The sequence below is a fragment of the Balaenoptera ricei genome, chromosome 2, assembly GCF_028023285.1.
Source record: "Balaenoptera ricei isolate mBalRic1 chromosome 2, mBalRic1.hap2, whole genome shotgun sequence".
NCBI classification, from domain to species: domain Eukaryota; kingdom Metazoa; phylum Chordata; class Mammalia; order Artiodactyla; family Balaenopteridae; genus Balaenoptera; species Balaenoptera ricei.
The window spans coordinates 59,159,555-59,187,439 of NC_082640.1; the positions used below are offsets into that span (position 1 = coordinate 59,159,555).

A 27,885-nucleotide genomic window follows, 5' to 3' on the forward strand; every position below is an offset into this window, starting at 1 on the left:
GGCGCTGCCTGGCCCGTCTGGCGCCCGCGCCCGCGTCGGCTGGGCGGACCCAGGAACTTCCGGCCGCCGGGAGCCCAGATGGCGCGGGGCTGAGGGTGCGGGGCCTGGGCAGATCCATTCAAGGGGTGCAGTGGGGGCGACTGGGTGATCTTGGATCCCCTTGAGCTGGGGCGCGGGGCGTCAGTGAGGAGCAGGCGGAGAGCCCTGAACTGTGAGTGCGGGGATCCAGGCTGGGGCCCAGCTCCGCCAGCGTCTCACCGCGCGCCCTTGGGCCCCGTTCCTCCGCGGAACAGCAGGGGGTCAATCGAGATGACCTCTAAGGCCCCTCCCGGGCCAGGCCCGAGGAGGTTGATCTGGTCTTTGACCACGGCCTGGTCAGAGTATCTCAGACCCTCTGGGTCCCTCAGGGAGGAGGACGGGACTTGCTTGCCTTTCTTTGAGCCCTTGGATACGTGAGACTTGAGAGGATTTAAAAGACTTACTGTGTCCAGAGACTTACTGTGACAAATGCCAGGACGTTTCGCGGGGCTTTTAAACAGATGCCATCCATTGCAGCAAATGGAGCCATCGCTAACTACCTTTTAAGGGTCCAGCTCACACATTTGTTATTTCTCACCCCAGGACCGCTGATTCTGTAGGTATTATCTCCATTTTACAGGTGAAGAAACTGAGGCTGAGAGTGGTTTAGTAACTTGCCCAGGGTTCCACAGCTGGGAGGTAGCAGAACCTGAGCTGGACTCCAGCACTGGCTCAGCTCACACCTGGATGAGGAGACCAAGACTTTATGCTTTAAAATAGGTGGTTTGTTTCTTTAACCACTGAGAGCAGTGCATCAGAATCACTTGGTAGGCTCCACCCCCAGAGTTTCCGGTTTAAGTCTGGGTGGCCAAGAATGTGGGGGGCCTACAGGTTCCCAGGTGCTGCTGATGCTGCTGGCCCCAGGACCACGCTTTGAGAATCGTTGCTTCGGCTGAAGGTTGGGGGTTCCAAGAGGAGCAGGGGTCCAAGTTTGGCAGATGATCCCTGGCGTTTTTACATTTCCCTTTTATACCTGAGGTTCCTGGTAGGGGTTTTCCGACATTATTTTGCCACCCTCTGGTGAGAATAGCAGCCATCAGCTAAACAGACAAACCTCCCTGATGATATTGCAAGAGTCATCAGAGGCATAATCAATTGCTATCAGACGGGCAGGAAACAATTCAGAAGCCCAGGGGATTGCTGACCAGCCTTCAGAGACCGCCTCACTATCCTTCATTTATATTGGACATTTATAGCAGACAGCTGTGGGAAAGAAGGCAGATTCAGAGAATGTGGAATTTTAGAGCAGAGACAGGCCTTTGTAAGATTCTTTCCATCTGCAATTCGTCTTTCTCCCACTATTAGAGTTGGGGAAACTGAAACCTTCTCCAAACCACACAATCACTATTAACAAACATCTTAGATTCCCCATTGCCCATGAATTGGCCAGAATTCTGTGTGCTCATATCCTGCTCTGTTACATTCCTTTACAGTTGCTAACATGCTACTCATTTGCATGCCAGGTACTCCTGGCAGAAAAGCCAGAACTTCTACAAAGAGGACTGTATTTTCAGTTCTGGGAGTCCCTCCTCTCACAGGTGATAAATAGAAGCAACCAACCTGGCTAGAGTGTTCCCTTAACAAATCCTTTGTGATCGCTATTGCCATTGCCCTAAGTGAGGCCCTCTCTCTCTTGAGCTATTACAACAATGCTGTGAGGAGGGGCATGGCATACAATTTACAAGTTACAGATGAGAAACCCCCAGCTCAGAGAGGCAAAGTGACCTGCCCAATGCCACCCAGCTGGGAAGGGGCAAAGCGTGACTCTCACCTCCTTCTCTGATTCCAAATCGTGCTTCTGCTGCTTCCAGCTGTTGGGTGTGAAAAAGACAGTGTGTGTGTTTGTTGAGGGGAGAGTGGACAGAGGGAGAAGAAAGAAGCATTGATTACCTACTCTGCGCCCAGGATTGTGTTGGATGCTTTACATTTACTGAATATGATTATTCCATGAACACCCCTTAAGTCTGTAGAGTTTGGCGTTATTATCCCATTTCACAGATGAAGAAATAATCTCAGAAAAGGTGACTTGCCCAAGGGCATGCAGCTGGTAATTTAAATCTGGGTCCTGGTTGTCTTGATCACACTGTCTAGGGGCAGGGGAACATATGGTTACTGCTGTTTAAAGGGGGCCAACTCCTAGGCAGTTGCAGTCTTTGTAAATGATGTAACATCAGAAGGTAGCAACAAGGGGTAGTTTGGGGATTCCTGGCACCTTGCAAAATTTGGAAGAAAAATAGGAGGGATAAATACTACAAAATGCCCAAGGAGTAAACTTGATAGGAGTTAAAGGGTCAGTAAATATAATAAAACATTGATTTCTTTCCTTTTTTCAAGGTGCTTCCTCATTGACTATTCTTTGTGTTGAAATGTCATTGATCTGCAAGTTGTTAGTCTAGGACTTAGAATCTAAGTGGATCTTGATGGCAGAGATAAGGTGCTTTGGGCCCAAGGTCTGGGTGGGAACATCTACAGTAAATCTTCCCTCTAGCAGCCCCATGTGCCCAGTGAGTCATTCTCTTGTCCTACACTCAAATCTTTTGCTAACCTACCTCTAACTTTATATCACCTTCACACCACCTCCTAGTAGGACCTGCTAGCTATCTTGGCTCATCTGAGTCTTCTCTATCTTAGGGGCAATTTAAACCTCATTCCTCCTGAAGTCTTATCTTTGCTTAGAGAGCACTTATCTTGGCCGCTCCCCTGACATAGCTGCTGTTTATATTCTGTGAGCTGTTCCTTGGTCAACCTCATCTCATACACACAAGACGCCTCACAACCCCTTTTTAATTCTGGCCTATATTCTAGCACTGAACAGCTTGTCTTGTAACTTTCCTGTATCTCCAGCACTTTACATATAGTAGATTCTTCATGAATATTTGGTGGATGAATGAATACATAGCCTGGGGCTATCTTTTTTGAAGGAGGGAAATTATTTCCTTTCGAATACTAAGATTCAGGAGGGCTGGCACCATGTTTTATTTGGTTCTATCCCCAGGCTCTAGGACAAGGTCTTAGTAAATATTGAATCAACATTCTTTAAAAGAATACATTTTTTGGACCTGTTTACACATTGATTCAAGTAGCTCCCCGAATGTTCTGACTTGGAATAGATTTTCCTCCTGGAGGACTGAGTGACCAAGCCCTTTCCTTTTTTTTTTTTTTTTGTGGCCGCATTGCATGGCATGCGGGATCTTAGTTCCTGGACCAGGGATCGAACCTGTTCCCCCCTGCAGTGGAAGCACAGAGTCCTAACCACTGGACCACCAGGGAATTTCTGACCAAGCCCTTTCATACAGAGCAAACAGAATGAACCCACCTTCTCCCTTCAGGAACCACCTCTTTTGACCTGTTCTAGACCCTTCCCCAGAAGCTACTCTGGATGTGGGAAGTTCCCGGATGGCCTAGAATGAGACCCCAACCTGATGGTGACTGTCCTGTTGAGGGGGGAGGGGTCAGTCTCCCCCACAAACCTGTTTCTCCTGCAGGCTGCCCCATCCATCCTTTCAAGTGCCTTTAAAATCCTTGGAGGCAACCCCGATTCCTCTCTTTTCCTCACACTCCACACTTGGTTGATTAGCACAGTCTGTTATGTCTAGAATCCAACCACTCTGTAGCACTCTATCACTATCTTGTGGTCCAAGTCCCCCTCACCTCTCTCCTGGATTACTGTGGTAGATTACATCATGACACGACTAAGCCAGTTCATCGCAACTGGGTTCAGTGTTGCTGTAGATCTCAGTAATCTCCAGTAATGAGTGGTAGATGAGCATACCTTGCTACTAGCAGGGGGCGCTGAGGCAAAGTAAGCCAGTTTTAGCCTGAATTCTGTGCCACGGACCATCACTGATTAGCAAGCAGGTCCTCGAGTTATATAACCTCCTCTGTGAGCTCAATGAAGGCCCAGATATATGTCCTGGGTGTTCCAAAAAGCTTCCTTCTTGAAAAGATTAAGTCCAAGGCAGAAGCAACAATATTTGAGGAACAAGCTTCAATTCAAGGTCAGGCGATGGCATCCTCACTCAGCGGCTTGAACCCCAGATCAGACGGATTCCTAAGACCTAGAGCCCATTGGAGCTCACTAGATTCTTATGCTGTGTGGTGCAAGAGCAGAGGCACATGGACAGCACATTGCACATCTGGAACACTGCCTGTTTGACTGATGGACAATTATTTTGGCCATCAGTTTGCTAATGAACAGACCCTCTGCTGAAATGGCATTAAGACAATTGAAGCACTTGCGGAAGTGCCTCTGGAGTGTGGCTTCTGGGTAAAGTCCCTGCTGCCTCCACGGGAGCAGCTCTCAAAGTGCGGTCCCTGGGACCTTTTCAGAGGGTCTGTGAGGTCAGCACTATTATTATTTTCATAATAATACTAGGACATTATTTGCGTTTTTCACTCTCATTTTCTCCCAAGCATAGAGGGGAGTTTTCCAGAAGTTACATGTGTAGTATTGCCACAGGTTGAAGGAAGAATTAGATATGAGAATGCAGCTGTCTTCTATTAAGCCAGACTTTTTTTTTTTTATACTTATAAGTAACTTTTCTTTTTTTTTAATTAATTAATTTTTTTTTGGCTGCATTGGGTCTTTGTTGCTGCGCACGGACTCTCTCCAGTTGCAGGGAGCGGGGGCTACTCTTTGTTGCAGTGCACAGGCTTCTCATTGAGGCCGCTTCTCTTGTTGAGGAGCACGGGCTTTAGGCGCACGGGCTTCAGTAGTTGTGGCACATGGGCTCAGTAGTTGTGGCTCACGGGCTCTAGAGCACCGGCTCAGTAGTTGTGGCACATAGGCTTAGTTGCTCTGCGGCACGTGGGGTCTTCCCGGAGCAGGGCTCAGACCCATGTCCCCTGCATTGGCAGGCGGATTCTTAACCACTGTACCACCAGGGAAGTCCAAACCAGACTTTAAAGATATTTACAAACATGTACAGTGGTTTCTCAGGATCTGCGGAAGATTGCTTCCAGGACCTGCCTTCATACCAAAATCTGAGTCCCATAGTCGGCCCTCTATATCCACCGGTTCCGCAGAGGAGGGCTGACTGTAAAACAATGCCACTCTTCTCACTAAATATTTTTTGTTTTCAAAAATATCATTTTTCAGGACTTCCCTGGTGGCGCAGTGGTTAAGAATCCACCTGCCAATGCAGGGGACACGGGTTCGATCCCTGGTCCGGGAAGATCCCACATGCCCTGGCGCAACTAAGCCCATGTGCCACAACTACTGAGCCTGTGCTCTAGAGCCCGTGAGCCACAACTACTGAGTCCGCATGCTTCAACTACTGAAGCCCGTGTGTCTAGAGCCCGTGCTCCGCAACAAAAGAAGCCACCGCAATGAGAAACCCATGCACCGCAACGAAGAGTATCCCCCGCTCACCACAACTAGAGAAAGCCCGTGTGCAGCAACAAAGACCCAATGCAGCCAAAAATAAATAATAAATAAATAAATAAATTTATTTTTAAAATATATATCATTTTTCATAAAACTGTTAACCAAGCTAACATATGTAGTGGATTTATTATTTTTTTAAAATTATTTAATACATATTTTAAAAATACTTTCACAGGGTCACATGCAATTTTAATTTCTAAATGGTGAATATTAATAACCTCTATTAACAAAATATGGGATCCTCAGTTTTTAAGATGAAAAATAGTCCTGAGACCAAAATGTTTGGGAATTGTTCTATGGTTCAGCAAACTTATTCTGTTGAGAGCCAAATGGGAAGTATTTTAGGCCTTGAGGGCCACGCAGTCTCTTGTTCCTTTTGCATCTACTCACCTCTGCTGTGAAAGCATCCATACACACAAATGGGCCTGGAAGTGTTCCAGTAAAACTTTACTTATGGACACTGAAATTTGAATTTCATATCTCACAAAGTATTATTCTTCTAATTTTTGAAAAATGTAAAAGCAATTCTTAGTTCACAGGCTGTCCAAAAATAGATGGTGGGCCAGATTTGACCCCCGGGTTGCAATTTGCCAATCCCTTCCTGTTCTAGGGGGTTCAAACCAATAACACACACATATACATCATGTTAGTTCAACTGAAATGTTCAGACAATATAACAGCTTTCTCACTGTTTCTGCACATGACCCCCGAAGGCTATTCTCAACACAGCAGCCACACTGATCCCTCTTTGCTCTAAAGCCACCAGTGACTTATCTCATTCAGCAGAGAAGCCAAAGTCCTTCCCATGGCTTGGAAGACCCTACATGATCTGCTGCCGCATCCCTCTGACTCAACGCCTTCTTCTCTCCCTCTCATTCTGCTCTAGCCTGTTCCTTGAAAAAGCCTGCTCTTTCCTCAGGGCCTTTGCACTTGCTGTTTCCTCTGCCTGGAATGTCCTTCCCCCAAATAGCCAATTAATTCACTCAAATGTCTGCTCAAATATCACTTCTCAGTGAAGTCTTTGTTTTCTTTTTTTTAATAACAGTTTTATTAATATAATTCATATGCCATGCAATTCACCCATTACAATTCAGTATACAATTCGGTGGGTTTTAGCATATTTACAGAGTTGTGCAACCTTCATCATGATCAGTTACAGAACATTTTTCATCACTCCAAGAAGAAACCCCAGACCTATTAGCAGGCACTCCCCATTTCTCCCCAGTTTGCTCAACCGTCCCACCAATCTACTTTCTGTCTCCATGTATTTGCTTATTCTGGACATTTCAAGGAATTAGAATTCCATTAAATGGAATCAGACAATATATGCTCTATTGTGACTGAATTCTTTCACTAAGCTTAATGTTTTCAAGATTCATCCATGTTGTAGCATGGTTCAGTACCTCATTCCTTTTTAGGGTCGAATAATATTCCACTGTATGGCGATACTACAATTTATTTATCCACTCATCAATTAATGGACATTTGGGTTGTTTCACTTTTTGGCTATTAGGAATAATGCTCCTATGAACATGCATGTACAAGTTTTTGTGCAGACATATGTTTTCATTTCTCTTGGGTAGATACCTAGGAGGGAATTGCTGGGTCATATGGTAACTCTGTTTAACATTTTGAGAAAATGCCAGACTGTTTTCCAAAGTGGCTGCACCATTTTACATTCCCACCAGCAATGTTATCGGGGTTCCAATTTCCCACATCTTCTCCAACACTTGTTATTACCTGTCTTTGTGATTACAGACAGCCTAGAGGGGGGTGATGAAGTGGTATCTCCTGGTTTTGATTTGCATTTTCCTGAAGGCTAATGTAAATAAAGCCTTTCTTGATCATCCTGTTTTAGATGTCAACCCCTCCTCCCTTCTCTACCCCCCCTCCCCCACTTCCCTGCTTTATTTTTCTATAGCACTTATTTCACTTATTTGTTTATTTGTTGTCTCTCTCCTCCCTCAGGGGATAAACTCCAGGAGGGCATGATTTGTGTCTGTTCTGTGCTCTGCTATATCCTCAATGCCTGTAGAAGCTCTGTCCAATAGAAATAGAGTGCGATCCATCTATGTAATGTTAAACTTTCTAGTAGCCAAAAAAAGTGAAAAAAGGAGGAAACAGATGAAGTTCATTTTAATAATATTTTTATTTAACCAGATATATCTAAAACATTGTCATTTCAACAAGTAATCAATATAACAAATTACTAAGGAGATATTTTACATTCTTTTGTTCAGTCTAAGCCTTTGGAATCAGGTGTGCATTTCACACTTAACAGCCTTCTCAGTGTGAACTTGCCACATTTCAAGTGCTTAATAGCCACACATGGTCAGTGGCTTCAGCACTGAACGTGGGCCTAGAACCTTCATTTTGTGAGTGTATGAACAACTCCCTCTTAGAGACGGTTTGATTAGTCACTGCCCTGGGGAGGAGGACTTTCATAAACATATTTACATGAGGTCTTGCATGTAAGTGGTAAGCCTGGGCTTGGGTTTCCAATCCCTGCTTGCTCACTGTGACCTTGGGCAAGTCATTGTCCCTCTCCGAGCATCAATTTCTTCAGCTGTGAAATAAACTTTATGTTCCCTTCCAAGCTTTCAGCATCAGAGAGGGAGGCGAGGGTGTTGCCTGTGGGGTAAAAATTGTGCTCAAATGCCTTAGATTCCATACTTTTTGAAGTCAGGTGGCTTTCACCGTCACTGGGAGGAGGGCTAAATCACACAGAAAGATGGTTCTGGAAGACCTTTTGGAGAGCCCTGGTGAGCTGGGGGTTTTTGTGACCATAAAGAGGCCCTGGGATCATGATTTACACAAAAAGAACAAAGGAATCTGTCTGGGAACACCTCACCCCCCGCCAAGCCCCAGCATCCTAACACAAACTGTCTCCTAGAACTATCTGTATAGCTCCCCAGCTGCGTGTGCATTCCTCAAAGGCAGGCCCTGAATTATTGAATATTCATTTCTGTGTTTGGAGGATTGTTTGGAAGTCTGTGTAGGGAGGATTCTGATTTAGTTCATTTCCCTGCATCTGTTTGATTAATCCAGAAGAATGGGGGATTCAACAGGTGTTTTGCCAATGTTAGCTTCTGCTTGCTCAAGCATTTTTTAAGATGTTATAAGGTGTCATATTAATCATAAAATCTTCAGAACCCTCTGTGGGGTGAGACTGGGGACCAGGTTTTCCTGGGGATCGTTCCTTTCAGCTCCTCTGTCCACTGTGGGGACTGTGGGAATTGGCTTTCAAGAGCCCATGCCATCAACCACGCAGCCCACACGTTGGATTTCTCTAGGGGGAGGGCTGTGCTGGGAGTCACGATCTGCTTTCAGGGAAGGCGTCACTGTTTATGTAGCTTCTCTGAACTTAACCTATAGACTCGGGCAGATCGAGCAAAGCCAGGCCCCACAGTGTAAGCAAATAGGAATAGATCAGGTCAATTTGATTTGATCAACATCCCTGGTTTGCATTTCCAGGCTTTACTTCTGGAGAAGTAAGATACTACTCCCAAAACAGGCCTCAGGAGGACAAATCTTTTGAGCAGAGTCCCTTAAAAAAATAATGCACTTATGAGTAAATGCATCGTATGTGAGATGGCTCCCCATTACCTCCCAGGACAGAGTCCATGCTGCTTCCTGTGATAGGCGTGGGAGGGTCTGGACCCTGCCTCTTCCTCCAGCCTCCCACCACCTGGCCCTTTGGGCTCTAAACCTTGCATTTCCCACATACCTCATGGATTGTCATTCATCTCCAGGCCTTGGCTTATGCTGTCCCTTCTGCCTGGCACCCCTTTGCCTTCCCTTCTTTCTGTCTGCAAAATTGGCCTCCCTTAGGTCTTGTCTGCTTATAGCAATCTGTCCACTTTGAACCCCCAGTTCCTGAGATACCCCAGGTTTGGAGCACCCACAGACCCTGGAATCTGTATTGCCGCACATGTTACACTGGGTTGGGATCAACTGTCTGATATTGACCCTCTAGACCAATGTTCTTCATGGAAGGGATAATGCTTCCCAAGGAATGCTTTGAACTGTACGGGATATTTCAGTGGATGCAGTGACAGGAGGGTGCTATTTCCATGTGGTGGACAGGGGGCTGGGAATGCTGGCTGTCCTGCAATGTAGCGACAGTCCTGCCCAGCGGAGAATGTTTCTTGTCCCACAGGACTTTAAGAAGTCCAACCAGATGCTCCTGTAGGTAACACACCCTGTAATTAAGCGAGCTTGGAAACTAGTAATTTTACAAATAAACTCAATTTTTTTTTTTGGCATGGTTTTAACATATGCTGACTTTTCCAGGAACGCAACTACTGTGTAAATCAAGGGAAGACCAAGTTTCGCTTTGCTCAGAGCTTTAGCAAGGACTTATCACCATTTTGGAAAATCACACCTGTGATGGCAACATGACTCATGATAGAGAAAGAAGAAATTCACCCAGATACCTGCTGGCAAATCTAATTGTTTGAGGATATTTCTTGACCATGGGATGAGTCCCCATACAACTCGCCTGGATCCATCTGCATTTGTTGATGTTGCGGTCGCCATGTTTCACGGTATATAAAACTCTACTTTTTAAGCTCTTACTTTCAGATGCCAAAAATAAAGTATTGCCTGAATATTGTCTTACCTCCCTTAAGTCCAGATTTCTTTGTCCTAAGTAGGTGCAAGCACGTGACTGCTTTATTACATCTCTGGTGTATTAGGCCTAAGCATTTACAGATTGAAACACATTTTATTCTAATGCTCCTTTTATTTCCCTTTTATATTTGTTATATTATATTGATTTTGTCTTTTCATTACATGTATAAGTAGGTTATATTATCCATGAATTTAAAGCGGAGGATATTCAAAATATTTATTAAAGGTCGTGGGGGGATCCTAGCTGACAGTGTTGAGAACCACGCTAAAGCCTTAGAGGGCAGGGACTTCACCTCCCCTGTGTCACCACTTCCTCCCTTGTGCCTAGCACAGGCCTGGAATACAGTAGCTGCACAGAGAATCTTTTCTGAATGATGAAGGGGTTGAGGGTGACCCCTTGGCTGAGATGGGGAACAGAGGAGGGAGGGCAGTTTAGTGGGGAGAGTGATGAGTTCAGTTTTCAGTGTAGAAGCTTGGCGAGCCCTGGAACTTCGAGGGGCAGTGGCTGTGCAGGATTGTTCTCCAAATGCCACTGAAGAGTGGGAAGTACAGTCAGAGTGTCAGTCAGTTCATCTGTTTGGTCAGTAAACATTGCAAGTGGCTCTGTGTGGGATGGACAGATCAGCAGGGGCTGAGAGGCTCACAGTACAGGTGTGTGTCTCCTCCTCTCCACAAGAGGAGACACGCACCTGTACTTTCTATTTCCTAGATGGGATCTCCTAGATGGGATGCTGCCTGATTCATGAATCGTTGAATAGAGTCAATTAGATTTTCAAATTTCCTCAGCTGAATTTTGTATTTTGGCACGATGATTAGAGCTTGGAATTTTCAGCCCTGCTCCCCATTCTCTTGGGAAGAGAGAAGGGCTGGAAATGGAATAAATGATCCATCATGCCTATGTGATGACGCCTCCATACAAATCCTGAAGTGTGGGGTTCACAGAGTTTCCAGGTTGGTGAACACATCTGTGTACTGGGAGGATGATGCACCCCAAATCCACGGGGACAGAAGCTCCTGTGCTCGGGACCCTCCCAGACCTTACCCTATGTGTCTCTTCATCTGGCTGTTCATCTGTATCCTTTATCATATCCTTTAACAAACTAGTAAATGCATGTAAATACATTCCAGAGTTCTGTGAAGCCACTCCAGCAAATTAATCAAAACTGAGGAGAAGGTCATAGGAATTTCAGATTTAAAGCCCATGGGTCAGAAGCACAGGTGACAACCTGGACTTGCAACTGTCATCTGAAGTGGGGTGGGAGCAATCTTGTAGGACTGAGCCCTTAACTTGTGGGATCTGACACTGTCTCAAGGTATATAGTGTCAGAATTGAGTTAAATTGTAGGACACCCAGCTGGTGTCACAAAGAATTGCTTGGTGGGGAACAGCCCCACACACACATTTGGCGACTGGAAGTGTCAGAAGTGTTGTGACTGTGGCAGTAGTGTAAGAGTTAGGAAAGACACAGGAGGAAAAGAACCAAAGTTTTTCCAATACACAAGGATAAATCTTGAAAACATTATTTAATTTCTAAGTGAAAGAAGCCAATCACAAGAGAGCACAAATTGTATGATTCCATTTATATGAAATGCCCAGTGTAGGCAAAGACATAGAGACATAAAGTAGATTGGTGGTTGCCAGGGTCTGGGGTGGTAGGGGGATGAGAAGTAGCCAAGGGAGCAAGCCATGGGGAAGAGCATTCCAGGCACTGGGAACAGCAAGTGCAAAGGCCCTGAGGTGGGACAAAGTGTGGTCTGATCAAAGAACAGCAAGGAGGTACGTGTATCTAAAAGGGAGTGATGAAGGGGAAAGTGGTGGGAGATGAGAAAAGAGAGGGGGTAGTGAAACTGAGCAGGACCCTGTGGGGCTCCTGGGCACGGAAGACTTTCTGTGTCCGCCGTTGCTTGTTTGTAGGGAACAGACTCCAGCCTCCATGACTTTCCCTGAGTTGCAAAGGGCAGATTCAAACAGTTGCTAATCAGGGAAGGAAGGGGACGCAGAGACAAGGGAGGAGGAGCCAAGAAACAATAGTGCAGCCTTGGGGCAGCATCCTGGTTTTGCCTCAAGGGATACACATAACAATATCTTTAAGCTCTTTATAGAACTAAAACACAACAAATGGAAGATGTCAGCATTCTTCATACCAGAGAAGACCACCTGAGTCCAGAGTAAAGGAACCAGAGAAACTCATCAAAAGATTACCTGAGGGACTTCTCTGGTGGTCCAGTGATTAAGACTCCAGGCTTCCACTGCAGGGGGCGTGAGTTTGATCCCTGGTTGGGGAACTAAGATCCCGCATGCTGCATGACAAAAAAAAAAAAAAAAAAAAAATTACCTGAGACCAGATTAAAGGAATGCAGGCCCTGCACACACCCTAATCTTATCAGCAACCCCACTCTTGAACCATTGCTATAAAACTCCTCACCAAATCTTCCCAGGTTGGGACACACAGTTTTCAAGGGCAGGAGCCTGCTGTGTTGCCCTTTGCCTGGCAAAGCAATAAAGATATTCTTTTCTACTTCACCCAAAACTCTGTCTCTGAGATTCGATTTGGCACCAGTGAACAGAGGCTGAGTTGTTGGCATCAGTAGTAAGACCAGACTGTGCAGGGCCTTATGGGCCACTGTCAGAGTGTTGGCTTTTACTTGGAGGGAGACGAGATAACACTGGCTATTTTGAGCAGTGGAGGATGTATTTGTCTTATGTTTTAACAGAATCCCTAAGGCAGGAGATGGACTGTAAAAAGGCAAGGGTGGAAGCAGGGAGATGGGTTTGGAGGCTACTGCATTGATTCAGGCAAGAGATGACTTTGGCTTGGACCAGGATGGGAGCAGTGGAGGTGGGAAGAAGTGTCCAATTTTGGATCTATCTGGAAAATAGAGCTCACCTTCAAGTCTTGTGGTCTGAGCAACTGGGAGATTGCAGCTGGATTTTATCGAGTGAGGGAAGACTGTGGGAGGAAGTAATTTCCCTGCTAGTCTCTGCTCACGTATAGCAAGAAGTTATAGCAGAACAAACATTTTAAATTTGATATTTTTTTCCTGAACACTAAACCATAAACACCAAGACGCTAAAGAGTGTTCATAATGATCACTTTTGAGGGCTGTGTGGTGTTCCATGCAATTCATTTACCCTAAATTACATAACCATTTCCTTGTAATTATCTAGATTGTTTCTGTTTTAATTTTAAAAATTATAGATAATCCTATAATGAATATCTTTGTGCTGATGGCTTTGTCTTTGTGGATTTCTTAGGAGATTTCTCAAGGGATTGATTCTCAGGAATGGATTTACTAAGTGAAAGAGTAAAAACACTTAATAGCTCTTGAGACACATTGCTAAACTGTTTTCCACAAAAACTGTGGCAGTTTATAAGGCCAGCCAAAACTTAGAGTGTGGCAGTTTCACCATAAATTAGATAGTAGAGGACATTAGCATTTTATTTACACTTTCTAATAAAAGGGGTAATGTCAGTCGCTGTTAGACTGAGGAACAAGTCCTGAGAGCAGGTGAGGGGATTAAGAAGAGATGGGGTCAGGAGGGTGGTGTACAAGCACACACACACTTTATTTCCCATCAAAACTCTTTTTATAGATTGCAGTAGGCAATACATGTTTTTGTTAAAATCACAAGACAGAATCATCAGACAGTATTTCCTTAGTGTTGAAGTTATAGTACAAAACATTCTGTGAACCAGAATATAAACATGCGTGAGAACAGACTGTGATTACCGAAACATGCCAAGGACAAACTATAGTTAGAGAAACTGCAAGCAACCTCATGGGCCAAGACTCATATCTTCTCCAATAACTCTTTCGGGTCCTGTCAAGAATTAAGCAGGACTTTGCCATGCTTTAAGCTGCAAGAACTGTGTCAGCTTGCAGCTGGTTCCCGACAGGGTAAAAGCTTCAAATTTAAAATATTTTTGCATGTACTTGATTACGGTTAAGGTTGGACATTTAAAAAGTTTATTTGTGTTTCTTTGACTGTGAACTGATTATTCAGGTCCTTTGCCCGTTTATTTACTGAAGTCTTAATAGTTAGGAAAATAAACTAGGGAAATTCTGTGGAAATAAATTTGTGTTCCTTTTGTAAAAATTTTTTAAAAGCCTTTGGTATGTGAATAATTATATTCCTATTTTGCTGACTGATTGATTTAAAAATTGCCATGTTGATTACAAAAAAATTTCTTAGAGTGAAGCACACCTGGATTACGTAGTGCTGTAGTCACAAATAAGGGCACACGTTCTAGATCCTTCTCCTGAGTGGCAAAGTTTTCCCACCGTCTAGTTCAAACATACCTCGCTGATGGGATCTCTGGCACTACAAAGTGCAAGGGACAGGACAAAGTGGCTTGTCCACAGGAGAGTGACCTGCATGTTGCAGGAACTCTGGAACATGTATGAGGAGTAGCGGCTGGCAGTTCCGGACTCAGGGAACGGGTGCCAGCTGAGGGGGAGGTAGCTTCTGTCTTCCCGGCGTCCCTCCAGCTGCTCCAGAGTCAGGAAGCACCTTGTTATGCGAGTTAGACTGGGAAACCTCTGAGGTCCTTTCAGTCCTGAGAACCCGAGCTTCTGAGAATTTGACACTTTTCTGCCTCAAAGTCTTTGCTGGCCTCAGTCCCTCCTCATCGCCCCATCTTAGGCTGCTGACCTCTTTGACTTCTTCAAGGACTGATTCAAATGCCATCTCCATAGTGGAATCTTCCCTAATCAACACCCCTCTCCTGCCCAGCCCCCACCCCCACCCCCAAACTGTTAGAGCACCTGTCATTGGCTGAATTTCTTCTGTGTTTCTCCCTCACTAGACTCCGAGGGCAGGGCTGGGGCTTATTCATTTCCTTGCCCTCACAGTGCACCTGAGAGGGACTCCACTTAGGAAGGCTTTGTTGAGTTGAATGACCCCCCTCCCCAGGGGAAGCTTAGCAGTTAGGAGAACTGCCATAGTAATTAGGAGGCATCCTAGTACAATGTCGGCATCATCACTTATTAGCTGTACCTCAGTTTCCCCATGGAGCTGTTGTGAATTAAATGGACCTTGGAGAAAGTCATTTCACATTTGTTTTGTAATCACTGAGCAGCAAGTACTCTCAGAGTCTATATTCCAGACACAAAGACATAAGAGATGGTCTCTGGGCTTGAGGAGGATCTCAGTGGTACACAGCAGGGTAGAATGTGATAAGGTTCCTGGGAGAGGTGGGAACCAAGTGCTAGGGGGCTCTGAGTAGGGGGAAGGAACACGTGGGTGAGTCTGGGGGGCTTCCCAAAGGAACCAACATCTGAGCTGAGTCTTGACAAGTGGCTGGAATTTCAACAGGTGGAAATGGTGCAAAAGGGCATTCTGGCAGAGGGAATGGCATGAGCATAGGGTGGGTAAAATATGGGACGCATTTGGGGGCTGGCCAGGAGCCCTACTTGGCTGGCACTCCAGGACTTTGGGGCTGGAAGGAGTGACAGGAAATATGGCTGAAAAAGACAGTGGTGAGAGATGAATGCAAGAGAGAGCCAGGAGGTTTTAGGGCCCGGATGGGCCCTGGTCAGAGCTGTGAGTGAAGGAGAGGACTGTGTGGAGAAAGGACTGGGTTGTCTGGGCATCAGATGGTCAGTCCTGCAGGAGGGCAGGCGTGGCAGTGGGGATGGAGTGGAGGGGGACTGGGGAGAACACCCCTGGGTGGGACTGCCAGGGCCTGATGAGAGGAAAGGCCAAGGAGAAGAGATTGTTGAGATTCCTGTATCCTGATGAGGCCACAGACTTAGCTGTACTTTATTATCTCATGAAAGTCACTGGCATCACTTCTGCACCTAATTCACCACCTTTCTGGGTAGATGGGTAGCTCCTCTCTGGAAACAACCTTTTCCAGGGTGGGGTGGGGGGAGACTTAGTCTAAATCACCCCAGCACCCAACTAGGGGACCCGTGATCAGTAGAGCTTCAGGACTCTGGTTGCTGAGGAGAGGATGAGGAGGAAGGGGATTATGGGTGTTATTTCCTCAGAAAGGCCTTCTCTGGCCTCTCTGTTAGATTTGAATCAGGTCCCCTGATTTTACCTTCTCATTGCTCCTTGCACTTTCCCTTCCTGACACTTATCACAGTTTTAACTTACATGTTTGTGTGATACTTGATTGGTGCCTGTCTTTTCTACTGGATTGTAAAACCCAGCACTTAGAACAGTGTCTGGTATCTAGTTGGCACTCAGAAATATTTGTAGAGCTTTAAAGACAGAAAGCAGATCAGTAGTTGCTGGGACCTGGGATTGGAGCTGGGAATGACTGCAAATGGGCACAAGGAATATTTCCATAGATTCGAAAACTGGATTGTGGTGATGGCTGTGCAACTGTTTACATTTAATGAAAATCATCGCGAAATTACAGTGAGTGAATTTTAAGGTATATAAATTACACCTCAATAAAGCTGTTAAAAAATAAAAATAAATATTTGTGGAACAAGTAAATGATCTATCTCCCTCCCTGAGGCTGTAAACTCCTTAAGAGAAGCTAAATCCCCCAAATCTAGAAGAGTGACTGGCATCTAGCAGGCGCGGGACAAACATCCCATCTGAACAGTGAATCTATGAATGAATGAGGAGAGGAAGGAGTCTTACCGGAGATTCCGGACTGCAGCTTCCGGGTCGCTGCTCCGCAAGACGCCGCGAGACTAGCCCGGCGATTGGCCAGCGGAGCCGGGGTGTCCAGGACCGGGACCGAGAGCGTGCTCGGAGAATCCAGTAGGCGGGTCCGTGGGGCGGGGCTTCCAGGGGGCGGGGCTTCCAGGGGCGGGCTCCCGGCGCGGGCTGCGCGGCTGCGCAGTACTGCCGCCGCTGTCGCTGTGGTGAGAGAAGTGGACACGATGGCTGGGCCCGCGTGGATATCCAAGGTGAGCGCCTGGCAGGCCGGCGTGTGACTGGCGGGCGGGCCGCGTGCTGGGCGGGGGCAGGCGCGCGGCCCCCGACGGGGAGGCGGCGGCGCGCGACCGGCTGGGGACAGTTAGGGAGCCTGTCCTGGCCGCCTGTGCGCCTCGCTCCGTGGCCCGCGTGCGGTGTGTAGGCAGCCCCGCTCTCCGAAGGTAGCGCCTGGGGCGGGGACGGCATCAGGGTGAAGGCGGGGGGCGCAGGTCCTGCTCCGGGCAGCATCCCGGTTCCACCGCCGGCATCTGCGCCGGCCGGAGCCCAGGCCGCGCGCGTAGCCTGGGAAGGTCACCGGAGCCGCCGCCCCGGCTCCGCCATCCCGGCGGCTTCCGGGGCTGCGGCCCTGCAGCCTGCTGATCGCGCGGAGAGTCCCCTCCAGCACGGCCCAGGCCTCCCCCCGGTGTCTGCTCCGGCCCGGGCCGGGTAACCTCCCAGGTGAGGGAATCCCGAAGTCATTTTCCTGCCAGACTTTTTCTCCCTTAGAGCTCTTCCCAGTCTGATCGTGTAGCTATTTCCCCTTCAAAGGACACAGGGTACCTTGCACCTTGGAATTGCTATCTGAACACTGGGAGACTGGGAGAGGGAGACCAGCATCGCCTTTCTTTCACCTTTTATTGGTGAGAATCCTGCGTTCTGACCTTGACAGCTCGGATGCCTGCCGCAGCTGGATAGGGTTTCTGACCATTTCTGCAATTCTTTGGTTCCTCAGTGGAACTAACTGTGCCTGAAAACGTAATTGCTCAAGATAACACAGAAAGTCCGTGTCAGAACTGGAAGAGGAACCCAGATGTCTCGGGATTCCCAGTTCCAAGTCCCATTCTGCCTACTCTGTGGCCAAGGTCACACAACGAATTATAGGCAGAGGGAAAAATGGGCCCTCAGTTCTCCTGTTGCTCTTAAAGAATGATCCCCTAGAAACCTACCATAAGCAATTTAATTTTTTTCTATAAAATTTGATACTGTATTTCTCCTTTGTTTTAAGTTTAAAGCGAGGTCCACATGCACTGTTACTTAGTGAAAAGCAGTCTACACTGGAGTTTAGGAGTCTTAGGTTTAAATATTGGCAGTACCATTGGTTGGCTGCGTGACCCTGAGCAAATTACTTAACATCTCTGAGCCTTGATAAGCCATCTGTAAAATATCTATACTTGCTTCACAGAGTTGTTTGAGGATTGAAAAAAATAATGTGAGAGCACCTAATACATGCAGAAGGAACACAAAAACCTGAAGCTTTCCTAGCTGTCAATATACTTATCTTACAGTCTTCAAGCAGACAATTGGGCATCAGTAGCTAGGTTTTATTTAGTAACTGCGTTCTGCTTTGTTACCCTCTTCAGACCTGGATTTGTGTATAATGGTAATTTATTTCACATTGGCTCCTGAAGGTAAAGCAAGTTCTGTGTCATTGTCTAAACAGAAGTCAATCCTTTAATCACTGAGCTTACACTTAACATCCAATCATCTTTGGTAGGTACATTAAGCTTCAGAATGAGGGACTAAATAAAACAGCTAGTAAATTTGTTTTGCCTTTAGCGTGGTCTACAAGAAAAAAGCCACATAGTAGGAATTCAGAAAGTGTCAGAAGATGAGGTTCTCCTCTGACATGGAATGGACTCCCTGTGTGACCTTTGGCAGTCATTTGACCTCTGTGGACCAGTTTCTCCCTTTAGGGACTGGGGTAGACAGTGCCTCGGAAGCTGATGTCCCAGAATTATGAGACAGCTGAGCTGGATGTGAGTTTCAATCAGAACAAGTCCTCTATTAGCGTTCCATTTAAGGTTTTATTTCAAAAAAAGAGATCTGCAGCTTAAATTTATTTTTTTTCTAAAAAAGCTTTATTAGAAAAAATAGTGAGTTTCTAAAGACCCTTCTGGCTCTAAAATACTATAATTATAACGAGGCACTTCCCCCATCAGGAAGCTTTTATTGAGTGAGTACCTGCCATACATTCTACACTGTATTTATATGTTTTTAAGTTGGAGGATGAAGGTAAAAAAGGAAATGAGGTGCTATGGATGAAGATGGCCCAGGAAGTCAGAAGTTCAGTCCATATTCTGTGAGCCTGGCCTTAGTCTCCTTATCTGAAAAGGGCTACTAATACAATCTCTCCAGGTTTTATTAAAATAAAATGATGTAACATATGTACAAGTATACTATAAAGTAGAAGTCAGCCTGTGCTTTAATAAATCTTGTCTTAAAAGTTCCGGGTCATTCTAATGATTTAGATGCAATACTACCTTATTCTAAGATCACGAAGAAGAGATGACAAAGATGAAGAAGACTGGTTGTTAGAGAAAATCATTGCAAGTATTAAAGCTATTTGCTGGAGTGGGAACTCATCAGATAGAGAGATGCTTGAGGCTGGCCTCAGTTTTTCCAAAAGTATTCTGAGCACCTACTAGGCACTGTTCTCGGTACTGGAGATAGAACAGTGAACAAAACATGAAAATCTTTGCCTCATGGATTTACATTTTAAATCAGTTATTTTGGTTGGGTCTTTTATCACAAAGACATGGGCTGTTTTTTTTTTTTTTAATTTTTATTGGAATGTAGTTGATTTACAGTGTTGTGTTAGTTTCAGGTGTACAGCAAAGTGAATCAGTTATACATATACATATAGCGCCCCTTTTTTTTTTTAGATTCTTTTCCCATGTAGGCCATTACAGAGTATTGAGTAGGGTTCCCTGTGCTATACAGCAGGTTCTTATTAGTTATCTATTTTATATATAGTAGTGTATATATGTCAGTCCCAATCTCGACATGGGCCTGTTTGTTTTTTTTAATTAATTAATTTATTTTGGCTGCACCAGGTCTTAATTGCAGCATGCTGGATCTTCGTTGGGGCACGCGGACTTCTTAGTTGTGGCATGCAGACTCTTAGTTGCAGCATGCGGGATCTAGTTCCTGACCAGGGATCGAACCCAGGCCCCCTGCATTGGGAGCGTGGAGTCTTACTCACTGGACCACCAGGGAAGTCCTGACATGGGCCTGTTTTGAGTGAATGTTTTTTCTCTCTTTCTGGGGTGTGGGGAGAAGGACTCATGCAAATTTTATAACGTAGCCGTTAAATGGTCTCCCTTCCAATAGCCCATTTGCTGGTGGATGAATCATGTCCTAGGATTAAGTTTTTGGCCAGTGGTTTTGGCATAGCATATTCTTTTGGGTCTCACCCTGTCTTTTATTGTCGGTCCAGAGAGATGACTGTAGATGCCAGGTTAGAGGATACAATTCGTTCACAGCTCCTTGGCTGTTGGTTGGTGTCTCTTTAGTGGATGCTGACATTACAGTGAAGATTCAGGACTTATAAGAACTGTCCCCCAAAATGAAGACTAAGGATATAGCAAATGTATCTTTGCTCATGTATCTAGCATGAAAAAAAGTTAACATTTAAAACTTTTAATGAATTATTATTTATTTATTAAATAATTTTATTTATTTTTGGTGGTGTTGGGTCTTCATTGCTGCGTGCGGGCTTTCTCTAGTTGCGGTGAGCGGGGGCTACTCTTAGTTGCGGTGCGCAGGCTTCTCATTACGGTGGGCTTCTCTTGTTGCGGAGCACGGGCTCTAGGCATGCGGGCTTCAGTAGTTGTGACACGCAGGCTCTAGAGCGCAGGCTCAGTAGTTGTGGTGCATGGGCTTAGTTGCTCCGCAGCATGTGGGATCTTTCCGGACCAGGTATCGAACCGGTGTCCCCTGCATTGGCAGGTGGATTCTTATCCACTGCACCACCAGGGAAGTCACTAAAACTTTTAATGAATTTTAATACCTTTGGTTTATGTACCCAATTTCTTTGATTATATTGTTTATTATAATGTAATATGACTTTGTACCAGTTTTCAAGGACTGAATTATTAAAGTTCAAAATAACCTTTCAAAATGTATATTTCTGGTGTGTCATAGTGTTAAGTGGAAAAAAAATGTACCGGTGGTAACATCTTGGGGTAGTGGGATTAGTAGGTCACATTTCTTTTCTTTTTTTGTATCTTTCCCCTGTCCCAGCGATTAACAATAATGACCATGTCACTTATATTATCAGAAGAAGTAGATAATTTATTTAAAATCTTCATTCTGTATGACACAGGTGTCAAAATAGTATTAAATAAACTTTGTTAGATTTTTATTATAAAGTGTAATTTCTTAATATTCATGGGAGAAGAATAGGCATAATGTATAATTGGAGAAGCCCTGAACTAAGAGTCGGGAGACCCAGATTGTGGTCTCTTTGTGGTCACTCTGTGACCTTAGGCAAATCCCTACTCTTTGGACCCACTGTCTCCACTGTATAATGAGTGAGTTGGGCTCTGGGATTAATAAGGACCCTGCTGGCTCTTAAAATTAGTGATAGTTTTCTTAGAGTGTGTGTTACCCCCAAACTGACCCAGTGGTCAAGAATGTTGACATTAAACCATCCAGATCATCTGAGAAAAATCCAGTGTTTGAGCTAAAAAAGTAGAGTTTCATCCTAGCTTCAACATCTTTTGACAACTTTTCATAAAATTGACTTTAAAAGTACATAAATCGTACTTACATTCTCAAAGCAAAGGTAAACTGAATATTTCAGTTTTCAAATCCGAAAGAGCTTGCTACATTGAGCTAATACGTGAGAAAAATAATCCTCGGAAATTCCTGAATATATCTGCAAAGTTGCAGCATTATCAGCTGTCAGAGATGGTTCCATCTCTACCTTTTAACTATATGTGGTTTAATTCTGTATGTAACATTTCTTTGTTGATATTAAATGTAGGTCTCTCGGCTGCTGGGGGCATTCCACAACCAAAAACAGGTGACCAGAGGTTTTGCTGGTGGTGTGAGTATAATTACGTCTTTAATTTTTTCCTTTTAGAAGTTTCTCAAGAAAGATGCTTAGACACATTATATAGCATTTAATCTTCACTTATTTAAAATTAGGAAAATTGGCCATACTTATACTGTACATTTAAATAATTGGTGAACATGCATACATCTATTAGGTCACTTGCACATTAAAAAAAAAATTGTATTATAGCTGGTGCTGTAAGCCTATCACATTAATATCTTGAAGGAAGCTTGTTAAAAATAGTTATAAAATAGAATATAAAAAAACAGATACTATCTAAAGATAACTACTACCCTTGAGCCTATTACTTTATTTCACAATCTCATTTGGATAAGACAGTTTTTTTCCAAAGTAGTACAAGTTGAGACAAAATTGTTGAGAAGCTTCAAAACCTGCTTTGCATTTTTATTTTGTGAGCTTCCCTGAAAACAGTAGATTGATCGCCAATTAGGAATGCCTCAAACATCTATAAGCCCTGTAGGCTTATATGTATCAATACTTTGCTTACGTAGTCTTCATAGACTCTTGTGTTAGCGGATCATCTATTTCTCATTAAATCTGCTGCTTTTAGAATTCCCAGCGTTAGAGTTCTGTGCTTTAAAAGCTGATACCACATTTTTAGAGCATTCTAAGACTGTGGGTCAGTGACTTCCTGTATGTTTTTATTTTACCTCCTTCTTACAGAATCTGATTTGGATTTCATAATTCCTATACTCCCGTATAACATCTTACCCTGTGAGGGATTTATAAGACCATAGTATATCTTTTTTCATTTACTTTCTGAACTGTGGAAGTAAAGTAGTTTTTTCTGGTGGCCTGATGACGTTTGTTATTACATGTTGGGAGAACAGGAAGAAGAAACCAAAGGGGTTCTTTTGGCTCTGCTTTTGCTGCAAAAGATGCAGGATGAGGCTTGCGCTTTAAGGATAGTTAAGCTAGCATTTCAAACGCATTCTGAAAGCTAATGAGATGATCATTGCTCTCTGCTATTATTTAATTTTCAGGCTGTCCATTAAAAAATATATATTGACCTGGTGGGGAGGGGGTTATATTTGAAAGAAATAAGAGAAACTAATTTTTAAAAAAGATTTCTTCAGTTGTACAGAAAAATTCAGAAATAATTAGTCCACCTGCTTTGGGAGCATCACTGGAAGGTAGAAGACCAGGGAAATGTAAATCAGTGATTTTTTAAAAAAGGAGCACAGGCAACTGGCACTGAAAAAGGCCAGGGACCGTTGTCTGAACCAAACTTCTAGGTAGGGGAAATACCCAAATAATGACATATATAGTTTCCAAATGGTAATCCTCATTTAAATCCTCTCATCATTTCCCTTTACACATTTTTTTCTGTGTTTGAAATGCTGGCTGTATTTTGTTTGAAGCCTTTGAACTAAATCGTTGATGTTACATTATAAATACACTTGTCATTCTAAGTGTAATTCAGACACTGCAGGTATGATCACATACCCTATTCTTGTTGGTTCCAAATAAACTCTGCTGAGCTTATTTGGATTACTTTTGTCATTAGGAGCCAATTTTATAAAGGAAATCAGGAAAATGGAAACCCTGTCCTGATGTGAAGTCTGATTTTCTGAGTGCCAAAACAGACCTCAGCGGTACTCTGGAAGTGTCTGAGAGTGTTTTGTAAGACTGAACAAGTTGCATGAGAAACCGAACTTTCTAGGCTCCTGGTGGAGAGGAAAGTGCTTGCCTTCCTGGGAAACCCTCTAAATTTTAGTGAGAGAACATTGTTGAAATGTTTTGCTCTCCTTGGTTTTACAGACTTGAATTAATTGGTCTCTTTGTAGTTTGTCTGAAACGAAACAGCAATTGGGAAGTTTACCTGGTAGTTTATTTTTGTTTTATCTGGAGAGCATCACTTAAGTTCTTTTTAAAACCTCTGGGCTCAGCTAGGGAGTAGAGTTGTGGAGTCTCTTGATTCTTGGCTCCACTTTGATAAGCCGTTGGAAGGTAGGTTTGTTTTCTTAAAGGCATTTCTTATGAGTTAAGAAAACCCATAAACTGGATTTCTTTGTCAATGATGTTCCTTTTTAAACCTTCAAAAATCAATTCTGACTGTCTTCTTTGATGATTTCTTATATTCAGGTTAAGACGGTAACTTTAATTCCAGGAGATGGAATTGGCCCAGAAATTTCAGCCACAGTTATGAAGATTTTTGATGCTGCCAAAGTAAGTGAGCTTAAAAAATACTTTTGATAATAATTTGTAGCAAAGTTTTCTTAGCCAGTTGGAGACCGTGAACTCTTAGGATGAATTGTTCACATTTGTATGAAGTTGGTGAGGTCTGTTAAATTTCACAGATTCTGAGTGAAAGAGTGTTGTTTGCTGCCGTCATTGTCAATAGTTTAAGCTACTGTATTGGCATCAGTTATATATAAAGTAATCCAAGTAGTACTGTCATTTTTGTGGACTTTCGAACACTGCCTGGGTTTAAAGCCTTTAAGCCCTGCCAAGTCACCTGTCTATCTCATTTTTCCTTCCTGCCAAAAAAAGAGAATAGAATTGATATTTCAAAAAACTATATAGGGCATTTTGAAAGATTCTTTTTTTTTTTTTTTTTTCCTGGTGTGGAAGTATCAAGTATGAGGTATTATTATCCAACAGCCTAGCCTTCAATGCAGGTAGATACTTAAAAATCTACAGAATTTAGGAAACTTGGACTTTGTTTGACCTGATGCTTTATTCTTGCTATTTATAGCTGCTAGGTGAAATAATGTGTAAGATTAAATCAGGGTTGTTATGATACCAACAGCTATAAGTCAAGGAATTCAATTTATTTATACTAAACATTCATTGTTTTTCTATATGAGTTTTTAATTAAAACTCCTACAGAGGAAATGATGCTTATACAATAGCATTCCCCAAGGGAACTGAAATATGATCGCTCTCAGCTGTAAGCTCCTTGTGAACAAGGAGCACAAGTCTTGCTCTGTGTTCCTATTCCTAGTGCGTGCCCAGTTGGCTGTCAGATGTGTGTGTACACATTGAAGGGTGTGGGTGAAAAGAAAGGATAACGCTGGTTTATTCCTTAAAACTTCTTTCATAGGTTATAATATGTCTTTTTTTTTCTTAACAGCTTTATTGAGATTTAATTCATATATTGTTCAATTCATCATGTAAAGTGTACAGTTCATTCATGGAGTTGTGCAACCATCACCATAGTCTAATTTTAGAACATTTTCATCACCCAGAAAGAAACCCCATACTCATCAGCAGTCACTCCCCATCACCCTTCTCTCTCCCACCCTACCCTCCCATCACCAGCCCTAGGTGACCACTAATCTACTTTCTCTCTCTGTAGATTTGCCTGTTCTGGACATTTCATATAAAAAGAGTCTTAAAATTACATGGTTTTTGTGTGATGAATTGGGAGATTGGGATTGACATATATATACTAATATGTATAAAATAGATAACTAATAAGAACCTGCTGTATAAAAAACAAATAAAATAAAATTCAAAACTTAAAAAAAAAATTACATGGTTTTTGTGATTGGCTCTTTTCTTAGCATAATATTTTCAGGATTCATCCATGTATCAGTACTATGTGATATTTCTGTGAATCATATTTCTCTGCTCCTTATGATATTATAATTATAGCCACATTAACAGTGATTGTGAAAAAAAGAAGTAGGCAGGTGGCAGCTAGGAGTGATGACTGGACAAGGGTAATGTGGAGAATCCATCTGGACATGCTAGAGAATGACATCTCTTCTTGCATGCCAGGAATTTTCCGGGCCTTTATTGTATGTGTTTTCACCAGTTGCATCCAAAGTGAGGAAGTTTGTTTATAACTGTAGTGTGAATGTCAGTCACATGTAGGTCTTTCCAGTTCATTGTGCTCTGTGGTGTGGCATCTAGGCACCTATTCAGTGGGAGGAGCGGAATGTCACCGCCATTCAAGGACCGGGAGGAAAGTGGATGATCCCTCCAGAAGCCAAAGAGTCCATGGATAAGAACAAGATGGGCTTGAAAGGTAGCACTGAAGTGAATATGATGCTTATTATTGATTTCTGCTACAGGTGTTACATTTATCTTTACCTAGATTTATCTTTTGTATAATTTTTACATTTTTATTTTAATTCATACATGCTTAAGGTCATGATTCAAAATATTAGCAGGTGACAGATTGGAATTCAGCATAGGCTTTAAATCCAGACAGATCCACTATGAATGTCATCCCTGCTGCTTACTGGCTGGGAGGCTTGGGCAAATTTCTTACTCTTTTTTTTCCCCTTTACCTTTAAATGACAGCAATAGGGAATTCCCTGGCAGTCCGGTGGTTAGGACTCAGTGCTTTCACTGCCTAGGGCCCGGACTCGATCCCTGATCAGGGAACTAAGATCCCGAAGACCGGCACAGTGCAGCCAAAAAAAAAAAAAAAAAAATGACAGCAATAGAGTTGATACCTCATAGGGAGGTGGTGTCATAGGATTAGCTAATGTCAAGGACCTGATACCGTGCTTGGTCCTCAGTCAGTAGATGCTCAATGCAGTTGATATTCCAGAAAGCTTCATTGAGGAAATTTCTTCCTTCATCTGAATCTGAGGGAGAGGGTAAAGTTAGAGGCAGAACATATTTTACAAGGTAGCCCAGGTGGGTCTGTAGGTGACACAGGGAGTAGGCGCTGAATGTTGCCTGAGAGTGACCAGCCATGGATGGACTCATTTACGATGAAGAGAACATCAGATTCAGAAACAGAGCACCTCTCTGCCCTTTTAAATGACGCTTGCTCTGTTGTAAAAGTGTCCCTTGATTCATGAAGCGTGCATGTTAGATGTGTCACAAAGCTACTTCATGTCCAAAGAAAGGATCCTAAATACATCTCTGATGGAATACTGGAAAAAATAAAAATTGGTATTTCAAATACAGTTGGCTCTCCATATCCACATGTGCATCTGTGGATTCACAATCATGTATGGAAAAGATTAAAAAAACAAATTCTGGGCTGGGACATCCCAGTCCCGGCTGGTCCTCTCGCCCGCCACCGGTGCGACCCGTCTGCGCAGCCAGCCCGGTTAGCCCGGTCTGCACTGCCCCCCGGCCAGCTGGTCTCCCACCGCAACCATGGATGCCATCAAGAAGTTGCAGATGCTAAAGCTGGACAAGGAGAATGCCGTCGATGGCGCTGAGCAGGCCGAGGCTGACAAGAAGCAAGCTGAGGACCGCAGCAGGCGGCTGGAGGAGGAGCAGCAGGCCCTCCAGAAGAAGCTGAGAGGGACGGAGGGCGAGGTGGAAGAGTATTCTCAATCAGTGAAGGATGCCCAGGAGAAACTGGAGCAGGCTAAGAGAGCCACCGATGCCAGGGCAGATGTGGCCTCCCTGAGCCGCTGCACTCAGCTGGTAGAGGAGGAGGTGGACCAGGCGCAGGGGCGCCTGGCTACAGCCCTGCAAAAGCTGGAGGAGGCTGACAAGGCAGCTGATGAGAGTGAGAGAGGGATGAAGGTCATGGAAAACCGAGCTATGAAGGATGAGGAAAAGATGGAGATGCAGCTGAAGGAGGCCAAGCACATCGCTGAGGATTCAGACCGCAAGTATGAGGAGGTGGCCAGGAAGCTAGTGATCCTGGAAGGAGAGCTGGAGCCCTCAGAAGAGACAGCTGAGGTGGCTGAGAGCCGGGAGGAGGATCTTCGAACCACGGACCAGGCCCTCAAGTCCCTGATGGCCTCAGAGGAGGAGTATTCCACCAAAGAAGATAGATATGAAGAGGAGATCAAACTGCTGGAGGAGAAGCTAAAGGAGGCTGAGACCCGAGCAGAGTCTGCCAAAAGGTCGGTGGCAAAGTTGGAGAAAACCATTGACGACCTGGAAGAGACCTTGGCCAGTGCCAAGGAGGAGAACGTGGCAATGCACCAGACCCTTGACCAGAGCCTGCTGGAGCTCAACAACCTGTGAGGGCTGGCCCTGCCCCCAGCCAGGCTATAGTTGCCACCCCAACGAATAAAACTGGTGTTACCAGAAAAAAAAAAAAAAAAAAAATCCACAAAGTTCCAAAAGGCAAAACTTGAATTTTTTCACCGGCAACTATTTACATAGTGTTTACATTATA

The 27,885-nt window shown here is 44.2% G+C and overlaps 2 protein-coding genes across 4 annotated transcripts in view; both read left to right on the forward strand.

Moving 5' to 3' along the window:
• The first annotated feature begins 15 nt into the window (after positions 1-15).
• Positions 16-27,885, forward strand: part of IDH3A (isocitrate dehydrogenase (NAD(+)) 3 catalytic subunit alpha) — a 35,817-nt gene continuing 7,947 nt past the window's right edge. Inside the window, exons 1-5 of one of the 3 annotated variants that reach the window (XM_059912653.1) lie at positions 16-211; positions 9,758-10,011; positions 21,744-21,806; positions 23,922-24,005; positions 25,698-25,812. In XM_059912653.1, coding sequence (XP_059768636.1) covers positions 9,988-10,011; positions 21,744-21,806; positions 23,922-24,005; positions 25,698-25,812 — 286 coding nt within the window. In that variant the 5' untranslated portion in view covers positions 16-211; positions 9,758-9,987. Of the gene's footprint in view, positions 212-9,757; positions 10,012-16,889; positions 16,969-17,137; positions 17,158-21,743; positions 21,807-23,921; positions 24,006-25,697; positions 25,813-27,885 lie in introns of those variants that run through there. The other 2 variants (XM_059912652.1, XM_059912654.1) reach the window with 2 other exon arrangements.
• On the forward strand, positions 26,640-27,763 carry LOC132359187 (tropomyosin beta chain-like). The gene has a single exon (XM_059912655.1). It carries the CDS (start codon positions 26,904-26,906, stop codon positions 27,729-27,731), a length of 828 nt encoding a protein of 275 aa, XP_059768638.1. The 5' UTR covers positions 26,640-26,903; the 3' UTR covers positions 27,732-27,763.